At 53.2% G+C, this 18,930-nt stretch overlaps 7 protein-coding genes across 7 annotated transcripts; 2 read left to right on the forward strand and 5 right to left on the reverse strand.

Moving 5' to 3' along the window:
* Positions 1-66: 66 nt before the first annotated feature.
* On the reverse strand, positions 67-2,376 carry GUITHDRAFT_151644 (hypothetical protein). The gene is made up of 14 exons (XM_005836132.1): positions 2,272-2,376; positions 1,908-2,082; positions 1,797-1,855; positions 1,530-1,751; positions 1,289-1,450; positions 1,176-1,238; positions 1,006-1,067; positions 903-962; positions 689-722; positions 599-641; positions 504-550; positions 366-456; positions 221-314; positions 67-174 (listed from the first exon to the last, which is right to left on the reverse strand). Exons 4-14 carry the CDS (start codon positions 1,711-1,713, stop codon positions 112-114), a joined length of 903 nt encoding a protein of 300 aa, XP_005836189.1. The 5' UTR covers positions 1,714-1,751; positions 1,797-1,855; positions 1,908-2,082; positions 2,272-2,376; the 3' UTR covers positions 67-111.
* A 796-nt stretch (positions 2,377-3,172) lies between these two features.
* On the forward strand, positions 3,173-6,262 carry GUITHDRAFT_105284 (hypothetical protein; the record flags this gene model as incomplete). Its single annotated transcript, XM_005836133.1, has 14 exons — positions 3,173-3,368; positions 3,415-3,519; positions 3,648-3,775; positions 3,823-3,876; positions 4,123-4,217; positions 4,268-4,343; positions 4,426-4,482; positions 4,527-4,561; positions 4,727-4,844; positions 5,047-5,084; positions 5,196-5,300; positions 5,344-5,404; positions 5,890-5,955; positions 6,155-6,262. 14 exons carry the CDS (start codon positions 3,173-3,175, stop codon positions 6,260-6,262), a joined length of 1,242 nt encoding a protein of 413 aa, XP_005836190.1.
* Positions 6,263-6,390: 128 nt separating this feature from the next.
* On the reverse strand, positions 6,391-8,685 carry GUITHDRAFT_105285 (hypothetical protein; the record flags this gene model as incomplete). The annotated part of the gene is made up of 11 exons (XM_005836134.1): positions 6,391-6,456; positions 6,511-6,557; positions 6,604-6,661; positions 6,712-6,762; positions 7,056-7,307; positions 7,358-7,397; positions 7,444-7,476; positions 7,522-7,628; positions 7,768-7,903; positions 7,976-8,116; positions 8,165-8,685. 11 exons carry the CDS (start codon positions 8,683-8,685, stop codon positions 6,391-6,393), a joined length of 1,452 nt encoding a protein of 483 aa, XP_005836191.1.
* Positions 8,686-8,990: 305 nt separating this feature from the next.
* On the forward strand, positions 8,991-10,001 carry GUITHDRAFT_105286 (hypothetical protein; the record flags this gene model as incomplete). Its single annotated transcript, XM_005836135.1, has 1 exon — positions 8,991-10,001. One exon carries the CDS (start codon positions 8,991-8,993, stop codon positions 9,999-10,001), a length of 1,011 nt encoding a protein of 336 aa, XP_005836192.1.
* Positions 10,002-10,115: 114 nt separating this feature from the next.
* On the reverse strand, positions 10,116-11,029 carry GUITHDRAFT_151646 (hypothetical protein; the record flags this gene model as incomplete). The annotated part of the gene is given in 2 exon segments (XM_005836136.1): positions 10,116-10,182; positions 10,199-11,029. A coding segment is annotated over 1 exon segment (350 nt), but the record flags the coding sequence as incomplete, so codon positions are not given.
* A 2,420-nt stretch (positions 11,030-13,449) lies between these two features.
* GUITHDRAFT_105287 (hypothetical protein) lies at positions 13,450-16,475 on the reverse strand (the record flags this gene model as incomplete). The annotated part of the gene is made up of 6 exons (XM_005836137.1): positions 13,450-13,497; positions 13,551-13,800; positions 14,019-14,150; positions 14,510-14,645; positions 14,801-14,897; positions 15,189-16,475. 6 exons carry the CDS (start codon positions 16,473-16,475, stop codon positions 13,450-13,452), a joined length of 1,950 nt encoding a protein of 649 aa, XP_005836194.1.
* Positions 16,476-17,253: 778 nt separating this feature from the next.
* GUITHDRAFT_162268 (hypothetical protein) lies at positions 17,254-18,841 on the reverse strand (the record flags this gene model as incomplete). Its single annotated transcript, XM_005836138.1, has 1 exon — positions 17,254-18,841. Exon 1 carries the CDS (start codon positions 18,643-18,645, stop codon positions 17,254-17,256), a length of 1,392 nt encoding a protein of 463 aa, XP_005836195.1. The 5' UTR covers positions 18,646-18,841.
* Between the last annotated feature and the right edge of the window lie 89 nt (positions 18,842-18,930).

Below are 18,930 nucleotides of genomic sequence, written 5' to 3' on the forward strand. Positions count from 1 at the left end.
AGAAGTAGGTGAGGGGGAAGAAGAGGAAGGGAAGGAGAAGGACTCATAGTTGAAGAGGGAGGGATGAAGACAGAAAATAAAATTTTTGATGCTTCAAATTCAATGGTGACTTCAAGGTCGATACCCTCCCACGAACGTCCAGGAGGTGGTGGGGGCGAGAGGGAATTCGTATTTCTACAAGACAAGTCAGCCAACGGTGTTGACAAGTGCCAAGTCAGACCAGCTTCTCCCTCGGAGAGAATTTCTTGATTTGAGTTTGCAACCCTGTGAGCTGCTGGCTGTACGTCTGAGGAGGAGGAGGCACGACAATAGTCCTGCCAGGAGCATCAGCATTTTCCTCCGCTTGCCCCTGCTCCTTCACGTACCTCTCTCGTACTACCGGTTGGCTCTCGGGCGCCTGAACGGCTCCTCTGTCTTTTTGTTTCTCAACTTTCATGTGACTGACTTCCCGTCTTGCTGTTGACAGGTGAAGTCACTTGCTGGACCCAGAAAGAGATGTTCACCATGCGGCAGGTCAGGACGGAAAGGAAAAACTTTTTCCGTCGCCAATCTGCTTTCAAACTTCAGGTCTTCAACTCTTGATATCAAATTGCTGCACGTGTTGGCAAGTGAAGTTTCAGCCTTCTTGGACCTCGTAAGAACTGCACGCCTACGTCAGTTCCTCTCACTCAACCTGCTCTGAGCTTGCCTGTCCTGTCGGGAAAGAAAGTCGCCGACCTCTCCTGTACGTCCAAACGATGAGCAGAGGACGCGAGATGTAGCAGGAAGGTTGAGGAAGGAGACAGATAGAGGAGAGATATGGATTGAGGAGAGGCATGGCAATCAACAAAGGTGCAATGGAGGAGGAGGAGGAGGATGCAGAGGCGGGGGGGGGAGGACGAGAAGGAGGAAGAGAACGACACTTCGTCGAGCTTGAGAGGTTCATTTCCATGTAGTCGCTTCCTCCCGAAGACCCCTCCCATCTGCACGGAGCTTCAACCACGTGGCATAGCAGGAGCTGTAAACCTTTACGCTCGAGTAGTCCACCATCTGCCCCTCCTCGTCGTACAGCAGCGGGGGTTTGTAGCCTGTGAAATTCGCAAGGGAGGGTAAGAGGAGCAGCGCAAGCACGAGAAGCAGGAGGGGGAGGGCAGGGGGAGGGAGATGAGAGGTGGTGAAGGTTATGAGGAGAATACCGATGGCTCCTGGAAACGCTTCTGTGTTGGTCGACCGCTTGTTTTGGAAGATCTTCAACCCTCCTGCATGGCAAGGCATCAGCACAGCAACGGATGTACATCAGCCTTGTCACCAGGCTTGAACTGGTCGCGGACCGTGAGGTCAGCAGGCCAGATGTCAACGTGGCGATCGATCCTGACAGCCGAACCCGTAAGACTTGATCTGATACCCCTGTGCTCAACTTTTCTGGCTTCCCGACGATCTTCACACCAGAGTTCGACGATCGTTTTGATAGCTGCAATGTACGTCAGACTAGAGCATGCCGCGAGGAGCGCAGAGAACGCTCGTCCTATGCTCGCTCGCTTTCTTCCTACCTCTGGATATTCGCGTCGCCTCGGCTCCCAAACTCCCCCATCGTTTGGGTTGAATTTCTATGGGAGATGACATGTCAAAGATGATGATGATGATGATGATGATGATGATGATGATGATGGAGAAGAAGCAGGAGAAGCAGGAGGAGAAGATGATGATGAGGAACTCGGTGCGCACGTACAACATTCGGAGCGAGGACTTTTCTTCCTCCCGGCGGGCGGATCCTGTTGAGAGAAGGTAAGGAGACAAAGAGGGTGGAGGGGTTGGACCTGTCCTCTCCACTTATCAAATGCTCGGGGACTTGAAGGCCGCCGACGGGGATCTCTTTCTATACGCGAGAAGTCAGTTTGACAAGGCTGGTCAACGGAGCTTGTCAGGACCGTTGTCTGCACCAGGTGGTGGTCAAAGTGCCGCATCTGCTTCTTAACGACAAGCTGAGTCGACGCCTGATGGTTCTGTCGGTCCAGCATCAGCCTCTGCCCTTTCGACCTCGCGCCCCACCTTGTACAGATCTGAGAACTCAGTCGTGTATGGGGAGACCTTCGGTTGGTCGACCTGCAAAGAGAGACGATGAGGAGCAGGATACAGCTGGAGACGGTGAAGGGTAGGTGTTTAGGAAATGGGAGAATGAGGATGAGAAGGAGGAGGAGGAGGAGGAGAAGGAGGAGGAGGAGGAGGAGCAGGGAAATGAGAGCAATGGTTTAGGCGTTGGGTAATGTGGAGGGTAAGAAAGGAATAGCGTGCCTGCAAGCCAGTCCCGAGCATGTCTGGAGGCTTACACGTCCTCGTCTTAGTTTGGAGACGCCAGTTGGGTCGACCATCGCTGAAGGGATTCTCTGAGGAGAGCGGATCTCCTACCCCAGGGCGGAAGGAAGCCATGGAGTTGAACGAGAATGGAGGAGAGAAGGAGAGAAGGAGAGAAGGAGGGAAGGAGAGAAGGACCAGAAAGTGAGATGAGGGACAAGATGCGCAAGGAAAAGAGGACGGAGAACCCGCAGGAGAGACAGGTAGAAGAGAGCGTCTGAGAGAGGGTTTGGGCAGTTCCAGTTGTGGTCCAATGGGAGGAGGGAAAAAAGGGGTGGAGGTGTCAGATGAAGGAGATCAAGGCGGTAGAGGGCAGTCGAGCAGGAGGGAGGGGAAGGAGGAGACAGGAGGAGGAGGAGGAGGAGGAGGAGGAGGAGGAGGAGGAGGAGAAGCCATCCTGTATTGTGTCGACAAGCATGTTCAACCTCTCACGCCATGGTCAACGGTCGGGCTGTTGAGGCGGGCCTGTAAGATTTTTATCATTGCCGGGCCAGGCCGGGCCATGCAGCTAGTAATGCGACGGGTGCTAGGGACGCATGGTGACATTCAGTTCGGACTCCTGCTCCTCTCCTGTCTCCTCCCCTCCCTCCCCTCCTCATCTCTTCCTCCCTCCTCTCCCTCCCCTCTCTCCTCCTCGTCTCCCACGTTACCCCCACTCTCTCCTCATGCGTTGCCCTTCTCTTCCTTCTCGCACCATCCTTGCTCTCCCCGACAGTCCGTTGCTCGCCTCCATGGAGCCTCGCTCGCTCTCTCCTCGTCCAGATTCATCAGCCGCTTGCGGGGAGGAGGCGACGACAGCTCCTCCTCGCAGCAGTGGGACACGAGAGGCGAGTCGGACTCGATGAACCAGATCGTTCATATCCAAAGCTCCGACGAGACGCTCAGAGTCGATGCTGCGGAGGTGCGCGAGCTCGGGCAGCAGGAGAGGACGAGACAGGGGGTCAGTCGGTCAGAGATGAGCAGCACCATGATCAAAGACATGCTGCATGAGTACGACAAGGAGAGGACAACTGAGGAGGAGGCGCCGACAAGATTCGGTGAGGAGGAGGAGGAAGGGGATGGTAGTGGGCTGACACTTCTCAGGATGGGACGGAAGGTTCATGGCGGACCACGAGTTCATCATCGTGCCTGATGACACCTATCCCCTCAACAAGCGACTCAATGTGAACATCTCCAGCTTCCACCAAGGTGACTCTTGTTCACGAGCTTGCGCTGGTCTTTAACGTCGATTTGGAGCCTGTGGGCTGGCCGAAGCTGTGATGACAGCAGACGTTGGTACCAAGATCATGTTGAGAGAAGGACTGTACAAGTGGCAGCTGGTGACAATGACGATGATGACGATGATGACGATGATGACGATGATGACGATGACGATGAAGTTTATGTGAAGCTAATGACTTGCAATGTTCAGGGAGGTTCCATTGTCCACGGAGGTTCATATCCGGTGTGCTTCATTGTAAGCTTGCTGCAATTCTGACAGGCCTTGAAAAGGATTTCAAAGGGGTGCGATACGTGGACAAGGAACTTGAAGGAGATCCGATCCTGGTGCTCCTTCTTTCGTCATTTCTCCTGCAGCACCTGCAACGCACCTGCACCTGCTCCCGCGCACCTGCTCCTGCTCCTGCTCCTGCTCCTGCTCCTGCTCCTGCTCCTGCTCCTGCTCCTGCTCCTGCTCCTGCTCCTGCTCCTGCTCCTGCTCCTGCTCCTGCTCCTGCTCCTGCGTTTTCTCTTCCATTTCTTTCTCCTCGTACTCGTTCCTCTGTTATCCATATATGCGAGCTTATACTCCAGGTTCCGTACGCCATGGGTTTTTTTGGAGAGCTCAGGCAAGAGCCGATAAACAGCAGCGTCTTCGACGGCAGCACGTCTCCTGCTTGCGGCGTGAGGTACTTGAAGCATGATGGCCTCTTCTGTCGTTATAGCTCTCCTCCTCCAGATTGTTCGGGCAGTGGCTACTGACAGGGCTGGGCAAAGTCGGGATGGGGGGCATATGGACGCCGTACACGGAAGAGGTAAGGAGCAGCTTGCTGCTTCCGGTTCGCCCGGAGTTGTTCGAGGAAGAGAGTAGCGGGTCGTGTGAGCGAGTCCTCCTAGGGGCTGTGGGACAACGTGATGCTCTGCCTTGCTACCTTCCGGGAGAACGCCATCATGGTGGGTCGACTGTCTTGTCCCTCGACTGCTCACGGAAGGAGCAGGTGGAGGCAAGGGGAGGCGCCTGGGTGTTTCATAGGTGTCAGCTGAGGACGTGTAAGGTAGGAGGGAGGATGACTGTGCGAGGAGGAGGGTTGACGAGGGTTAACGAGCGCTCAGGGGGGCACTGCCGTCGGACTTTTCCACCAGAGCAGGCAAGGCTGGGGGAGGGGGAGGAGCCGATCTTGACCCCTCGACGTGCCAGGATGAAAATTCTCTCGTGCGGAGTAGGAGGGATTTGCACCTGGGACTTGCAGGCAGACAATGGGATTTTAGCCTACGAGACCTCGGAGCTCCTCCTGGCACAGAGCTTGATCGAATGGGTTTGCTACCCCTATCCCCTCCTGCCTTCTTGTCTCCTGCCCCCTTTCGTCCTGTCCTGTCCTGTCCTGTCCTGTCCTGTCCTGTCCTGTCCTGTGATCGTTTGTTCTATCCTGTCCTCGCTGGTCGGGTCTGGTCTGCTTTTCCCTGCATTCCATTCGCTCTAGTTGCTCGTGTCAAGTTGCTCACGCTCCTTTCACCAAGGTCTACGACGACGGCCAGGGTGTTCGCCTATGGGACGCGTAAGCTGAGACAATCCTAACCTTGCTCCTGTTCCTGCCGCTGCAGCTCCTGTCCCTGCTCCTGCTCCTCTTGCCCTCTTGTTCCCCTTTCACAGTCTGAGTTTCGGCCAGCGCTCATGCCCGCATCATCAACTGCACCTTCCAGTACAACGGAGTGAGCGTCGGTCTTTGCAAGAGCGCGGATGCGAAAGTGAGAGACTGCAAGTTCTTGGGATGGTAGGTCGCACCAGCTCTTGTGCCTTTTGACAGTTTTCTTCAGCAACACCGCGTCGTTCTATCTCATGGCGGAGTCTTCAAAAGCCTCGATGGAGGTCGAAGATGTAAGGAGACTCGGATACGATGTCTCTCTTACTAACACACCTCTCTGCTCCTGCTCCTGCTCCTGCTCCTCCTGCTCCTGCTCCTCCTGCTCCTGCTCCTCCTGATCATCATCATCACCACCACCGCCATCATCATCAATCATCATCTCAGTGCAGCATAAACGGAACGGCATGGAGGAGCATGAATCTGTCGACAGTGCGAGCAAGTCTCGGGCATCTCACGTGACCTTCCGCTCCTCCCTTCCTCTCGCTCCTCACCCCCTTCCCATAGGTGGGAGAGAAACACCATCGGCCCTCCTGTTGCTCGTCCGCGATCATGGCGACCCCCGTTGAAGGGGCTGGTGAGTGGTCGGGGACGAGAGGGCGAGAACGAGTGGGAGCATGGGGAGGGGACGGGAGGGAGGAAAATGAGGGAGCAGAAATTGGCGGCGGCGGCGGCGGCGACAGTGGTGGAGGAGGACCAAAGGCCGATGAATATTTTGCAGCTGCGCGGTAAGTCCGACTTGATTTTCTGGTCAGAGACAGACTCCGTGTCCAAGGAGGAGGATCAGGTCTGTCTCTTCCCCCTCTCCCCCTCTCCCCCCCTCTCCTCCACTAGCAGCTTGTCCTCCCCCTCTCCCTCTCTGCCCCTCTCCCCCTCTCTCCTCCACTAGCAGCTTGTGCTGCGTCTTCCCCTTCGTTCGCCAGCCCCTCAGTGTTTGTCTCCCCTCCTGCTGCTTCTACTTCCCCCTCCTTATCGGCTTCTCGCAGGATCCTTTCCCCATTCTCAACATGCAGGACTACGTCGCCACCGACATCTTCCGCTCCTACCAGCCGCTGCAGAGGAATCTTGTCCTACCTGCCCTTGCAGTAGACTGAGAGTGTCGCAGAGTGTTTGAAGCCGGGCAAGCGGCGGAGGCGATGCTGAAGTCGACGATTTGACGAGACGAGATCTGACTAGCATGACATTGCAAACAAGAAGCGGATGAGGGGCTTTGATTGTGTTTTCACTGATATTGGTCATACTCTTTGAAATCATCCATCGTGGCCTTCTTCTTCTTCTTCTCTTGCAGCTGTAAAACAACATCTCTCACGCATGTAACCAGCACAACCTGCACTTCACACACCAGAGCGTACTCGTCAAACACTGGAACTTTCGTGCCGATCTTGTCGTCTACACCAGGCGTCACATGTCACGGAACGGTGTCAAGAGCAGGAACCTTTTCCTGTGTAGACCCTGACGAACTTGGGGCGACTTTCTCGCGCTTGAGCTCGTTCCTGAGGAGGCAGCAGCATGAGAGCACGCGACGTTTACCCTCTTGCTTCACCCTCTCCTTGCGGATCTCTTCCTTCCTAATTCTCCGCATCTCCTCGTCGTCCTGAGGGGCCGTCAGACTTTAGCGGCAACGACGAGGCTGTGCTCGCCTTCCTGCCTTCCAGCGCGAGATCGAACGGGAGAGCATTCAGTCGCTCGTTCCCCAGCTTGACGGCAGCTGAGGGAACGAGGAGGTCAAGAGCGTCAAACGCTGTGACAGCTAACATGTCAGACCTGATCGTCCTTCCTGGGAACTTTCTTTTGCTTGACCAGACGAGATTTTCTTGTTGGTTTTTTTTTCCCCATTCTTCTGCAAGGGAGGAGATGAGGAGGATTGCAATCAGAATGAGCTGTTACCTTGGGTTTGCTGGATGGTAGTTTTTCCTCTTCCTTTAGCTTGACACTCTCCACTCGGCCCTGAGCTTGATCGGGCTCTCTCCACTCCAACTCCTTCTCCACTAGATCCACATCACTGAGAAAGTCTTCGCGGCTCGACGGCAAGTCAGCTGGAGGAGTCTTTGGAGCCTTTTCCTCTTGAGCCGTTTTCCCTAACGCAACTTCCTTAGCTTCCTCCAAAGTTCTCATGAAATTCTCTCGTGCAATTTCTCGCTGGGCATCAGTCAGCATGAGACGTCTGAGATGTCACAAAACTCGAACACCTTCTTCATCTTCTCAGCATCCTTCTTCGCCTTCTCCTTCCTGCAGGCAGCCGTCAACTCGGCTACCAAGAGTTCTTCCCTCCTACATCATCGTCTCCTTTGACTTAGGCGGAGGTTTGCTGTCAATACGTCAGCGCGAGAAGCCATGGACGCTAAGAGCCGACCATGGCATCCCGATGTCTCGCAGGTTCGACAGACTGGCAGGCAGATGAACGCGTTTGATGCCCGTGTCCGGCTCGAAGAACCTCTCGTCCACTTCAGGCTTGTCCACCTACCACCAACACCATATGAGCAAACCAGGCGAAGAAAGTCAAGACGCAAAAATGCCTTCATCCTCCTTCTCTCTCTCCCTCTCTCATCCCTCCATTTCCCTCCTTCTCTCGTCTTCTCCTCTCGTCTTGTCCTCACACCTTTTTCCAGAACTCGATCTCGGCAGAGGGAGTGCTGCTGGAAGACAGGACGTCGTCGAAGTGTCTTCGCCTCGCACGATCCTTCACTTGCTCGAACGGATCCTCAAGGCCCTTCCGCTGCATCTCTTCCTCCTCTCTGCATCATAAGATTCACAACACACAGCAGACGTTAACATTTTGCTTGTGCCTGAAATGCTCACAGTAGCACAAAATCTTTCCGCAAGATTCACAGGGCTTTCCTTTAATCTCCTCGAGGTCTCCCTGTAGCCACCAGTCGTTCCGCTTCCCTTCCTCATGCAGAGCCTTCGACTGAGCCTGTAGCTGAATCTCCTTGGCTCTCTCAACTCTCCTGAACATGCACACGTCAAACTCCACTCTCGATCCCAACAATCTTCACCGAAATCCCTTCACTTCCTCCACTGCCATGCTCGCCTGCTTCATGATCTTCGCTTCTTGGGCGACGGTCTTGAAGTCAGGGTTGTCAAAGACAGGTATTCCGATCTCATGCAGCCTCGTGAAGTTGTGACTGTGAATCCCCAGCCCCGTGGACTCGCCTTCACTCGAGCGCGACAACAACGGAGCCTCATCCTCATCCGCCCCCCCCGAGCTTGTGCTGGGAGCATCAAGGCTCTCATCAGGTGTTGCTATGCTCGACTCCTCCTCGTGACCGCCAGCGATGCGGAGGAGCATCGGGATCGAAGCCTTGCAAGGAGCCCATGATTGGTCCCCGACGCGAGGCCGAGGAGCTATCACACGCGTACTCTCGATGCTTCTCCTCCACGTGTCAACCAGGAGGCTCCCACCCTTGATCCTCATCGACGTCTCTAGCATCAGGCCGACGCTCTTGTCTCCTGCTCCACACACCATGACGGTCACGACTATCGCCATCAGCTGCTTCAGCCCATGCGCCCCCTGCATGCCCGACAAGAATTTGCGCGAGCTCTCCCCGGTGCCCCGGCGGACTCATCGGGGCCCAGGCCGAGGGAGACTGAGATACTACTGAGTGACTGAGTGACGTGAGAGTGACATTGGGGTAGGTTTCTCAGCAGCGGCTGCCCCCTAACCATGGCGACTGGCGGCGAGACAAGAGCGGAGGGAAGATAGAGGAGGCCTGAAGAACCATCAGACCATCAACCAGTAGCCTCTCGAACCTCCTCTTCCCCCTGTCCTCCTCTGCTCCCTCCTGCTCTCTCTCGTTACATCACTGTTTGATATCGATCACAATGGATCCAAAGAAGTTGAAGTTCCTGGTGCAGGAGCTTGTTTCACACGAGATGCTTCCTTTGAAGAGAAAGATTTCAGAGCTTGAGTCGACGGTAAGCTCCTTGAGAGAAGGCCTGAACTCTTCTATCGCATCCGGTGTGGAGCAAGGAAATATTATGAAAGCCGACGAGCAAGCGAGTGAAATGGAACGCTTGGACGAACCGCACGAAGAAATCACGAGCAACTTGTCACAAGTTATAGATCCTAAGGGAAATCTCATCAATCTCTGCACCCGGAACTCTCTTGAGATGCCCGTATTCAAAACGACTCGTGCAGGGCCTGACCATGAGCCTCAGTTTTCCTGCACTGTGACCATAGGGCAACAAACCTTTTATGGGTCTCAGCAGCCTACGAAGAAGTTGGCAGAGAAAGAAGCGAGCAAGCAGGCAGTAGAGGGCCTGTTTGAAGCTGGCAGCGGCATCGTGCGAAGTCCCTTGGTCAACAGCCGTCTAGTTGAAGAATCGGCGAAATCTCAAACTCAGACTTGTCCTATCACCAGCTGTCGACCTCAAAACCAACCCGTGCGAGAAAATGTGAGAGAGACAGACTTTATCAATCAAGGTTGGATGCTGCAGGTGCTGGTAGACGCAGACAACAGTGCGAATATCCTTCCGCACATCAGCAACTGGATCAAGAGCAAGCCTAGGAAGCTGGGTGGCAGAATCTCCATCGACGTGTTCTGCAATAGACATTTCTCTGGGCTCAAACCCGAAAATTTCACTTTTCATTTCGCTTCAGGAATGCGAGAAGCTGCTGATCATGAGATGTCTTTTTTCGCCGGGAAGCGCCTCTATCAGTGGAAGGACTCCAAGGTGGTAGTGCTTGTAATCTCCAAGGACTCAGCGATCGAGAACACGGTTGAGATGCTGAAAAGAGAAGAAATACTTGCTCTCTTCGAATCACCCTGTCAGATTTCATCTCAGGATGGAGTTGAGTCGATCTTCCGAAATTTGTGTGATACCGTGACCTGAACTTGAGGCTGTCAACAAGAAGCAAGGGCCAAATAGGGATGGAAATCACAAATATTATTGCTTAAACAATTTATTGAAAAATATCTACAAATCAAACCACTGATTTTAACTTTAGGACAGCGTTTGGAATTAAGTTTACGTATGAACTTGAGATGAGAAAAAGAAGCAACATTCAATTTGTTGATTGGATTTGAACAAAATTATCTGCATCATCCAGCACAACACTGGCTTCCGAAGTATAGAGCAGACAAGCCTTGTTGGGATCAAAGTTGTGCAGTTTCGAAATCTCGTCCTCTACGTGAGCGGGGTGGGAACCAAACATATCTCCCGACGATCGCGAGTGCTTCATGCCCGATCCTGAGCATTCACAATGCCCCCTTGAATTCAAGTTCTGATGTGACTTTGACTTCTTCAACTCATCAGAAGGGCAGTCATGGAGAGAAAGGAGCTCTAGTTTGATCCCGTCAATAGCCTTGGGGGTCGCTCGTTTGCTTTTGAAGGAGTCACTTGACACGGTATGATCAGATGCAGCAGATGATGCCCTTTCCATTGTCTGTGTCAACTTTGTTTCTTCCAGACTTAACCTCGGTCTCGTTCTTCCCTGGCTCATCAGCCATCTTGCAGCCTTCTGACTGCCACAGCAATTGCGAAGCTCTTCGAAAAAGTAAACATCTGCAATGCGTGCACGCGCAGCTGACATTCCTGTTCCACTCATTGTTGCACTGTTCTGCACGCTATCATGCAAGTTTTCCGATAAGAATTAGGATTGTTCTTGTAAGGTGACTCAAGCACACGCTTCACCAAGCATACGCTTCACTGGCCTCAGGTGTACTTTCTCGTCCTCTCTTGGTCCTGAAGCAACAGACACTTACTGTCCGCTGTACAGGCTTCGAATGAACACGTTGGGTAGACCCCCTTTCTTCTCCTCCTTTCCTACCCCTCACTGGGCTACCCTGTCTTGATAGTTTGCTCTACGCTGCTACTGTTGCTCAGAACCTCTTCAGTAGCATGGAGGGGAACGCCGCGACAGTCAAACCGTATGGATAAAAGTGCTTACACACTGGCTTACACAATGAATTCCGAAACGACGTACTTTCAGATCATACAGTCAATTAGGTTTTAGAATGGTACATTTTCCAAAGTTACAGATACAAGATGGCCTGTCTAAAATATATTTCGAATCTGTATATTATTAGTTGTTTTATACAAAATACTTTTTTGCACGATTCCAAATTTGAAATCATCCTCTATATTTTGAATTTTTTCAAGAAATATCCTGTTAAAAAAGTTTGTTTACGAGGCTTTCTTTCAACTCAATTGATCACTAGACTTGCTGACATAAATTCGAAGGCTTGCAACCCCTTCACTACCTGGTGGTAGGGTACTTCCTGTGGATTCACCACGGTAGGTGGTGTCATCGGATGCTTGTCATCAAACCGTTACATTTTCCGTTGCAGCAATGATTCAAGTCCCGGATCACTGCTCGGCAATGTCATAATTGCACTTCAAGAGTCTCTTCCTGCTCTTTAGACGATGGACTCGGGACTCTTCAAGACCTTCCAGGCTTGACAGCCCTACATCTGGCGGCACTCTACTGCTGGGGGCACCTGGACTCGCCCGGCCGACGGACGGTGCGCGGCCGCGGGCCGCATCATGGCATCAGGCCCGCCGCCCGCGGCGGGCCGGGCTGGGCCCACGCGGGGCCAGTAGTGTACGCCTGAGTCACCGGACGACTTCGCTAGGGCCGCACGGTGACCCCGCCCCCGCGACCGTACCCGCCGGGCCCCGGCGTCAGCCGTGAGGCTCATCAGTGCCGCCGGCGGTGACCCGGCTACCCGGCGGAGGCACTGCAGTGAACTTGGAAAGTTCCTCGGAAGCCGCTGAGCCTCCGGCCTGCCACGGTTCGCCGCGAGGCTGAGTCTTTCCAGGTTTGACCCTGACGGCTGCTTTCGCACTGGCCAGGCCACACGGCGAGAAGAGAAAAGACAGCGAGAACCAACGGCCCTTACTAATGATTCGGCCCACTGCTGTCCCCCAGACATGTGTGGGGATAGTGCCGGGCCCGGGACGACGAGCCCGGCGTGCTGAGTCCGATCAGTAGAGGATCATTGATGACGGAGGACGGCAGTCCGCTTTTGCCGTGCCATGCTGCCTCACAGTGATGATGGACTCGGGAAGTGAGAGCGGATCTTCACGCTTCCCTTGTCGCTGTTCCCTCGCTCTCGCCGTCACCACCAAAATGAAAGTGGTGAGTAGGCGCATTTCCCCTTATTTACACGCCATTTCAAAAAAGCCCTGACACCGTCGCCGGCACAGCCCACAAAGGTAGCCTGGCTGAGATCATTTGTAGTATCAGAGAGGACTGGGTGAGGATAATAGGAAGGGCCTGTCAAAGCTGCTCAATCATCTAAAGGTGCAGGCAAGGACAAGTTACTTGATCTCTTGGGGAGGGAGGGGACAAGTTCCCGCAGGAAGAACGTCTGTCGGTACAAACTCGGAAGACTGTAACAAGACCGAGTGTCATACCCATCTTTCCTCCCTCACAGACTCGTTGGAGACCTGATTGCTCATGCGGCAGCTCATCCAAGAGGTGAAGAGTTTGAGCTTCTCGGGTGAAAAGTTTGTCTCAGACAGGTAGAACTTGGGTCCGACCCACCTGATAGCAAGAGCATCGTGGTTTGAGACAGAAGAAACAAAGCATCCTCCGTGGGATGAAAGAAGGAAAAGCATGGAGAAAGCGGGAGGAGGGAATAAAACAAAGGAGATGAAGGAGAGGTAGAGGAAGGGACGATAGAGGACGAGGAGGTAGAGAAAGGGCAGGTAGAGGAAGGGCAGGTAGAGTACGGGGAGGTAGAGCAAGGGACGATAGAGGACGAGGAGGTAGAGAAAGGGCAGGTAGAGCGAGGGCAGGTAGAGGAAGGGCAGGTAGAGGAAGGGGGGGTAGAGGAAGGGACGATAGAGGACGAGGAGGTAGGGAAAGGGCAGGTAGAGTACGGGGAGGTAGAGCAAGGGGCGATAGAGTACGGGGAGGTAGAGTACGGGGAGGTAGAGGAAGGGACGATAGAGGACGAGGAGGTAGCGGAAAGGGAGGCAGAGGAAGGGGAGGTAGAGGAAGGGGCGATAGAGTACGGGGAGGCAGAGGAAGGGGAGGTAGAGGAAGGGGAGGTAGAGCAAGGGGCGATAGAGTACGGGGAGGCAGAGGAAGGGGAGGTAGAGGAAGGGGAGGCAGAGGAAGGGGAGGTAGAGCAAGGGGAGGCAGAGGAAGGGGAGGTAGAGCAAGGGGCGATAGAGTACGGGGAGGTAGAGGAAGGGGAGGCAGAGGAAGGGGAGGTAGAGGAAGGGGAGGCAGAGGAAGGGGAGGTAGAGCAAGGGGCGATAGAGTACGGGGAGGTAGAGGAAGAAGGGAACACATTCGTAGACGTCAAGGTGAAGCAGAGGCACGGAATCTTCACCAGTTACTTGAAGACTCAAAGTGAAACCAAACTCGCTCCCACACCTGAGCACCACCATTATCATCTCCACATTACAAGGCTCTTCCGACATCTGAACCTGAAAAACTATCTTCCTGCCGATTCCGATGGACGCCAGTCGTTCGCACTCAGCCCTCAACTCAGCTGGAAGGAACTCGTGCAGGCGATGCTGTTGCACAGAAGCATCGGTCTGGTCTGCTTCGCCCTCGTCCTCGTCATCGTCGAAAAAGTCGTGCTGACCTCCACCTAGCCCCCAGCTGCTCTTCGATCCTGGCATGACACAAGGAAAGTTGACCCCCAGGATGCTTCTTATCCTCAGCTGAGGGAATCTAAAGCGTTAAGTTTCAGTCTGAGAGAGAGAACGGGAGGAAGGAGCACGAGATGAGTGGAGCGGGAGCTGTAGTTTGATGTCATGGTGTTGTTTGGATCAGCATCAACATGTAGTTTGATGTCATGGTGTTGTTAGGATCAGCATCAACATGTAGTTTGATGTCATGGTGTCGTCAGCATCTATAGTTGGGAGGAAAGCAAGGCTCGAACATGAGACCTTTGGAAGTAGTTGAGGAGGCTGATGCCGACGTCTCCCATCGTTCCATTCACCATCCCAGGCATCCAGTCCATGAGGTGTGCTTGCGGCATCCTCGACATGTCCATCATCACCATCGCATTCCAAATGTACCTGTCTTGTCTTGTCTCAGATGTCTATGGTAGGAGGAGATGGAGAAGGAGCAGGATGAGGAGAAGATGGAGATGGAGAAGGATGAGGAGAAGATGGAGGAGGAGAAGATGGAGGAGGAGGAGGAGGAGGAGATGGAGATGGATATGGAGGAGGAGATGGATATGGAGGAGCAGATGGAGGAGGAGGGGGAGAAAAGCTGCATTCGAACCTTGCAGTACACGGTGGACCCTCAGGCTTGTGATATCCAACATGGAAAGGAGGAGTTGATGGAGAACAAGCGTGCGGTTTATCTTGAAGGATGCCGGCCATGTCATACCTGGAGGGGTTGAGAGAAAGCGGCGAAGCAAGTCTATTGAAACCCTCGGATGTAGTCGAGGACGGAGAAATGTCCTGTGAGGAAGAAGTCGTTGTCGAGGAGAAGTACGACCTCGTTCTTCCAGTACTTAAGCACAAGCTCTTTCATGATCCAATTCACAGTCTCGGCACATCGTATCGCTGCGGGAAGGATGCAGGGCAGTGCAAGGTCCATCAACATCTAACGTGAGAACGAATGATCAGAGTCAGGTCTACCGCACCTGCATCGTAGGGCACATGATGTATGGCTCCTGTTCGAAACTCCAGGACGTGATGCTGTCTGCGGAGCCCCTCACACAGTGTGTGAATCTTGTTTCTGACGGATGCAGTTGGCCCGTCGTTAACCACGACATAAATGAAATCGTCCAAGAGGAAAGAGGTCAATGATTCATGCTATCACGAACAACATCGTCATCATCTTCATCTTCCAATCCCCCCCACTCTCTCCCCGTCTCTCTCTCCCTCGGGAGTCCGTCTCCATCCCTCTCTCTCGCTCTCTCTTGCTCGCTTGCTCGCTTGCTCGGTCTCGGTCTCGGTCTCAGTCTCGGTCTCGGTTTCGGTCTCGGTCTGACTCCCTTTTCCTCCCGCTTGCTTGTTCAATCGCTCACTGCCTCTCTCCTTCTCTCCCTCCCTCCCTCTCCCTCTCCCTCGCTCTCCCTCCTTCCCCCCGCCCCCCACTCTCACCTGCATTTTCACAAAGTCGACTCTGTTAGAGGCGAGAGTCACAACGACGATCTTAGACTTGATATGATGGTCGCGGGGGGGAACAGACAAGGAGGAAGTCAGGTCCTGCACATGAGAGCAAACCCTCTCCTCCAACTTCTGAACCAAGCTTGGGTTGTTCATCCACTCTACTGCATCCTCCCTCTCCGGCGCTCTTGCATCATCACCTCTGCGAGTCTTGAACTCCAGTAGTTCAACATCGACTATCAGCTTCCTCCGCTTTCCGATCCAACCTGAGCTCTCCAAGCACAGATACTCCTTCTCCGACCCTTGCCAGCAGCCGTAGGAGGCATGATACAACCAGATGGAGCACTTGAAGTTGGCGCAACAGTGCCGCTCACATTCAACCTCGTTGAGAATGAACTGGTTCTTGTCGTTGAAGATCTCTTCTTCCAGGTTCTTGCATTGCACATCCTGCATCTCAACCTCGTAGAAGCAGTTTGTCACCGTCTCTTGCACCGGAAGCCCAAGTGCTCTCGCATCCCTTCTGAAGGAGGAGAAGCCCATCCCTGCGCTAGCCAGCACCCGCACAAACGAGGGGATGCGAGGGTTTTCGATCTCAACGAGGAACATGTAGACGACAGACGTCTGGTGCGGCACTGAGCTGTCATGCAAGATTCCTTTCCGTACAAGGAAGAAGCCGTCTTGCTCGATCAAGTAGTGCGATGCGGGTTGGAGGAGGGCATACCCGATGTTCCAGGTGATCAGGAGAGCAAGCCTGTCGTTCAGCTCCAAGTCTTGCACGTCTCTCATCATTGCCGTGACATGCGTCATGTGCTTCTTGGTTGTTCCAACCATAGTCGAACTTGCGAGCACAAACAGCTGAATCGTTGGAGTCTTCTCGTCTTCCATGGCACCACACGCAGCAAAGAAAGGCTCGGCTGCCCCAGTCTCAACATCTCGCACGGGCAGGCTTGCTGCTATTTGCGACATCCTGGTCAGCAGGTCTGGCACGTACAAGAAGGATATCTTGCTGCATTCACCAAACCCCTCATGTGCTCCTTTTGCCCTGCACTCAACAAGGAACTCATGTCTTCCTGGTCGAATATCATGGATGGAAAACGTTCCTACGCTCCTTTCGCCTAGCACAGCCTCGGCACTACACTGCCGCTCCTCGCAGATTCGAATCATCCACTCGCTGTCAAAGTGGGCGGTGATGGAGATGTAGAGATCGTCGCGCGAATAGACGCTATCTCCTTCAATCGGCCATGAAACCTCGACGAGGTGAGAAGACGACTGGGGAAACATACCCGAAACAGTCATGTTGTCTTGGAGGACTTGGCCCGAATACCTTTCTGCCCCGAAACACGAAAAGGGATATTTGGCGTGACCTGGTCTGAAGTATGTGAAAGCATAACACCTAATTTCTTCGTGATTGTAAAATTTACAAGCTCGCAGACAGTCCCCTGCATTCAACGTCATTCCAAGAAAGATGTCTTGTTTTACTCCTGCGATTGCCAGGCCAGGCCTGATCGTCCAAGGATTTGCACATGGGAACAGGAGGAGGAGGACAAGGACGCGACAGTATCTCATCGCCATCTTCAGTTGCGCTTGCATGAGCTGGGAACGAGCTGATCTCCCCTTCCTCGGCCTGTTCTCATATCCTCAACCATCGTCGCCGCCTTGTTCGCTCCGGGATCCCTCCGGTCTTCATAGGGAACAGAGGGGCGCAGCAGGAGCACAGCTGTCGGGCCCGCCTCAATTGAATCTCGTAAAAAACCAAACTGACGGCGCACCGTGACCGTCATTCAATGATTCATAACCTTGGTGAAGTAGTTCAGGACGGTACGCCGGGACATCCGGAGAGTCGAGGAGGCTTGACCCTGACACTGTCGCACAGGCCAAACGGCGAGAAGAGACAAGACAGTCCCCATGGTTCTGCCCCGGCCTTTTGATGGAGTACAATATTCAGTATATTACAAGTCAATCACAAATACCCAGGAGTGCTAATAGATCGGACACATAGTAGGGCTGATCTATCCAATGCAGCCTGGAGACGGAAACCGATGTTTGGAATCACAGACAATCAACTACAAGAGCGCGTCAAATCCATGAGTTGCTCTTCATAGTCTCCCACTCTTTGCCAGATCTGATGAGTCATTTGCAATTCGTTGCGGTCATTCAGCAAAAGTCCAGCATAGTGACATTGATCCTTGGTGAAGATCGCAGTCTGATTGTGCACAATAGTAAAGGATTTCTTCTCCTCGTCGAATTGGAGGTATCTTTCGGTAATGTGCAGCTCTGTTGGAGGAGCATCGTAATGAACGAGGTAGGAGGCATACAAGCCCGGGCAGCAAGGATGAGGGTACGGGGTTCCATCCAGCTTAATTCTGAAAGCTTCGTGCCACTCTGTCTCAAAGACATCCAAATATTTGGGAAGCTTCAGCTTCACGTGCACCACCGAGTAAACGATGTTGTCTTGATCTGCTTCATGAGAGACATGAATCTGGAGCATTCGCTGGAGAAGAAACTCTTTCACGCATTTGAATCTTGTAAGAACACTTTCCAGCGCCATCTTGGCCTCGCTAGTCTCCATCATTTTTGAGATTGAGGCGGTCAAGACAGCTGAAACCGCCCCAAAAGTCTTCTGCATCATTTGAAAGCTGGTCTGCAAGGAGCAACTCGACGAGATAGGATCGAACATGAGTACCCCGGAGACTTCCCTCAAATGATCTCCATTCCACATCTTAACAGGCCATTCTGGTTGCGCCAGGAAATCTTCAACATGCACAAAAACTTGATTCGCAGCTCTGTCGAGGTATATCCTTAGTCGTTTCTTTGCGCTGCGCAAACCAATACCGCTAGCGACAAGCATTCGGCAGCATATTTCCACGTGGTCGCTGTCTTTGAGAGTAGCAATTCCATTCAAAAACACCGTGACGTCGGTTGAATTGAGAAAATGATGGAAATATTGATTTTCAATCGCAAGATCACAATTCTTGACTTGCGTCACTTGGTGCACAGGTTCGCTGGCTGATTTTGTTCTAAGCTTACCATCTTCAAGATCCGAAACCACCAGAAGAAAATGCGACTTGCTTGATAGAAGGCCATTGTATATGTCATTCTGGGTGAGAACCGTTTCAGGTAACTTGATCGTTTTAGGGATCGTTGTGCTCGAAGATGATGCAGCTTGATCGCTGCCCTCCGGCGTAGTTGAGAGCGCTAGAACATGTCGCTTTGCGTCTTGGAGAAGTTGCAACCAGGTACGACCAGCCTTGAACATACCAATTTTCAACTCAACTTCATCAAAGTTTGGAACCAGACTATCAAGTTTCTTCTGCAGGTCTCTCGTCCTGCCTCGCTGTGCTTTCTTGCTCGATGCGCTTTCTTTGTATTTAAGAAGCTGGTTTGGGTTTACTCCCATCCGAAGATGATGGGAAGAAGATTGGTTAGAGCCTTGTCCTAGATTGTATTGCATCGTTTCTGTAAACTCAACCGAAGACTGGGCTCATTCGCGGTTTAGTTCAGTTCTTTCGAGTTAGGGAATGAGATCACGCTCAAGATGGTGGCCGAGTGAGCGTAGTGAGATGGAAGGGAGGGTATGAAGCGACAGGAACAAAGTGCGAGTCAGATCGACGAGATTCGCAAAACCCAGAGGTGGGCGCTGCAGGGAGGCACGGGGGGGGGCACGGGACGAACGTAGAGGGCAGGCGCAACAGGAATCCAGTGGGTGGGGTAGTGACGAATTGACCGGTGCGGCAGG

Source organism: Guillardia theta (assembly GCF_000315625.1).
Source record: "Guillardia theta CCMP2712 unplaced genomic scaffold GUITHscaffold_19, whole genome shotgun sequence".
In the NCBI taxonomy this organism is placed as follows: Eukaryota; class Cryptophyceae; order Pyrenomonadales; family Geminigeraceae; genus Guillardia; species Guillardia theta.

Coding starts and splice junctions, on each gene's coding strand:
- GUITHDRAFT_151644 (XM_005836132.1), bottom strand. CDS start 1,713: ATGTTGTACGTGCGCACCGAGTTCCTCATCATCATCTTCTCCTCCTGC. Junction 642..688: donor TTTCTTTCCCGACAGGACAG/GCAAGCTCAGAG, acceptor GTAGGCGTGCAG/TTCTTACGAGGTCCAAGAAG. Junction 315..365: donor CAACCGGTAGTACGAGAGAG/GTACGTGAAGGA, acceptor TGCTCCTGGCAG/GACTATTGTCGTGCCTCCTC.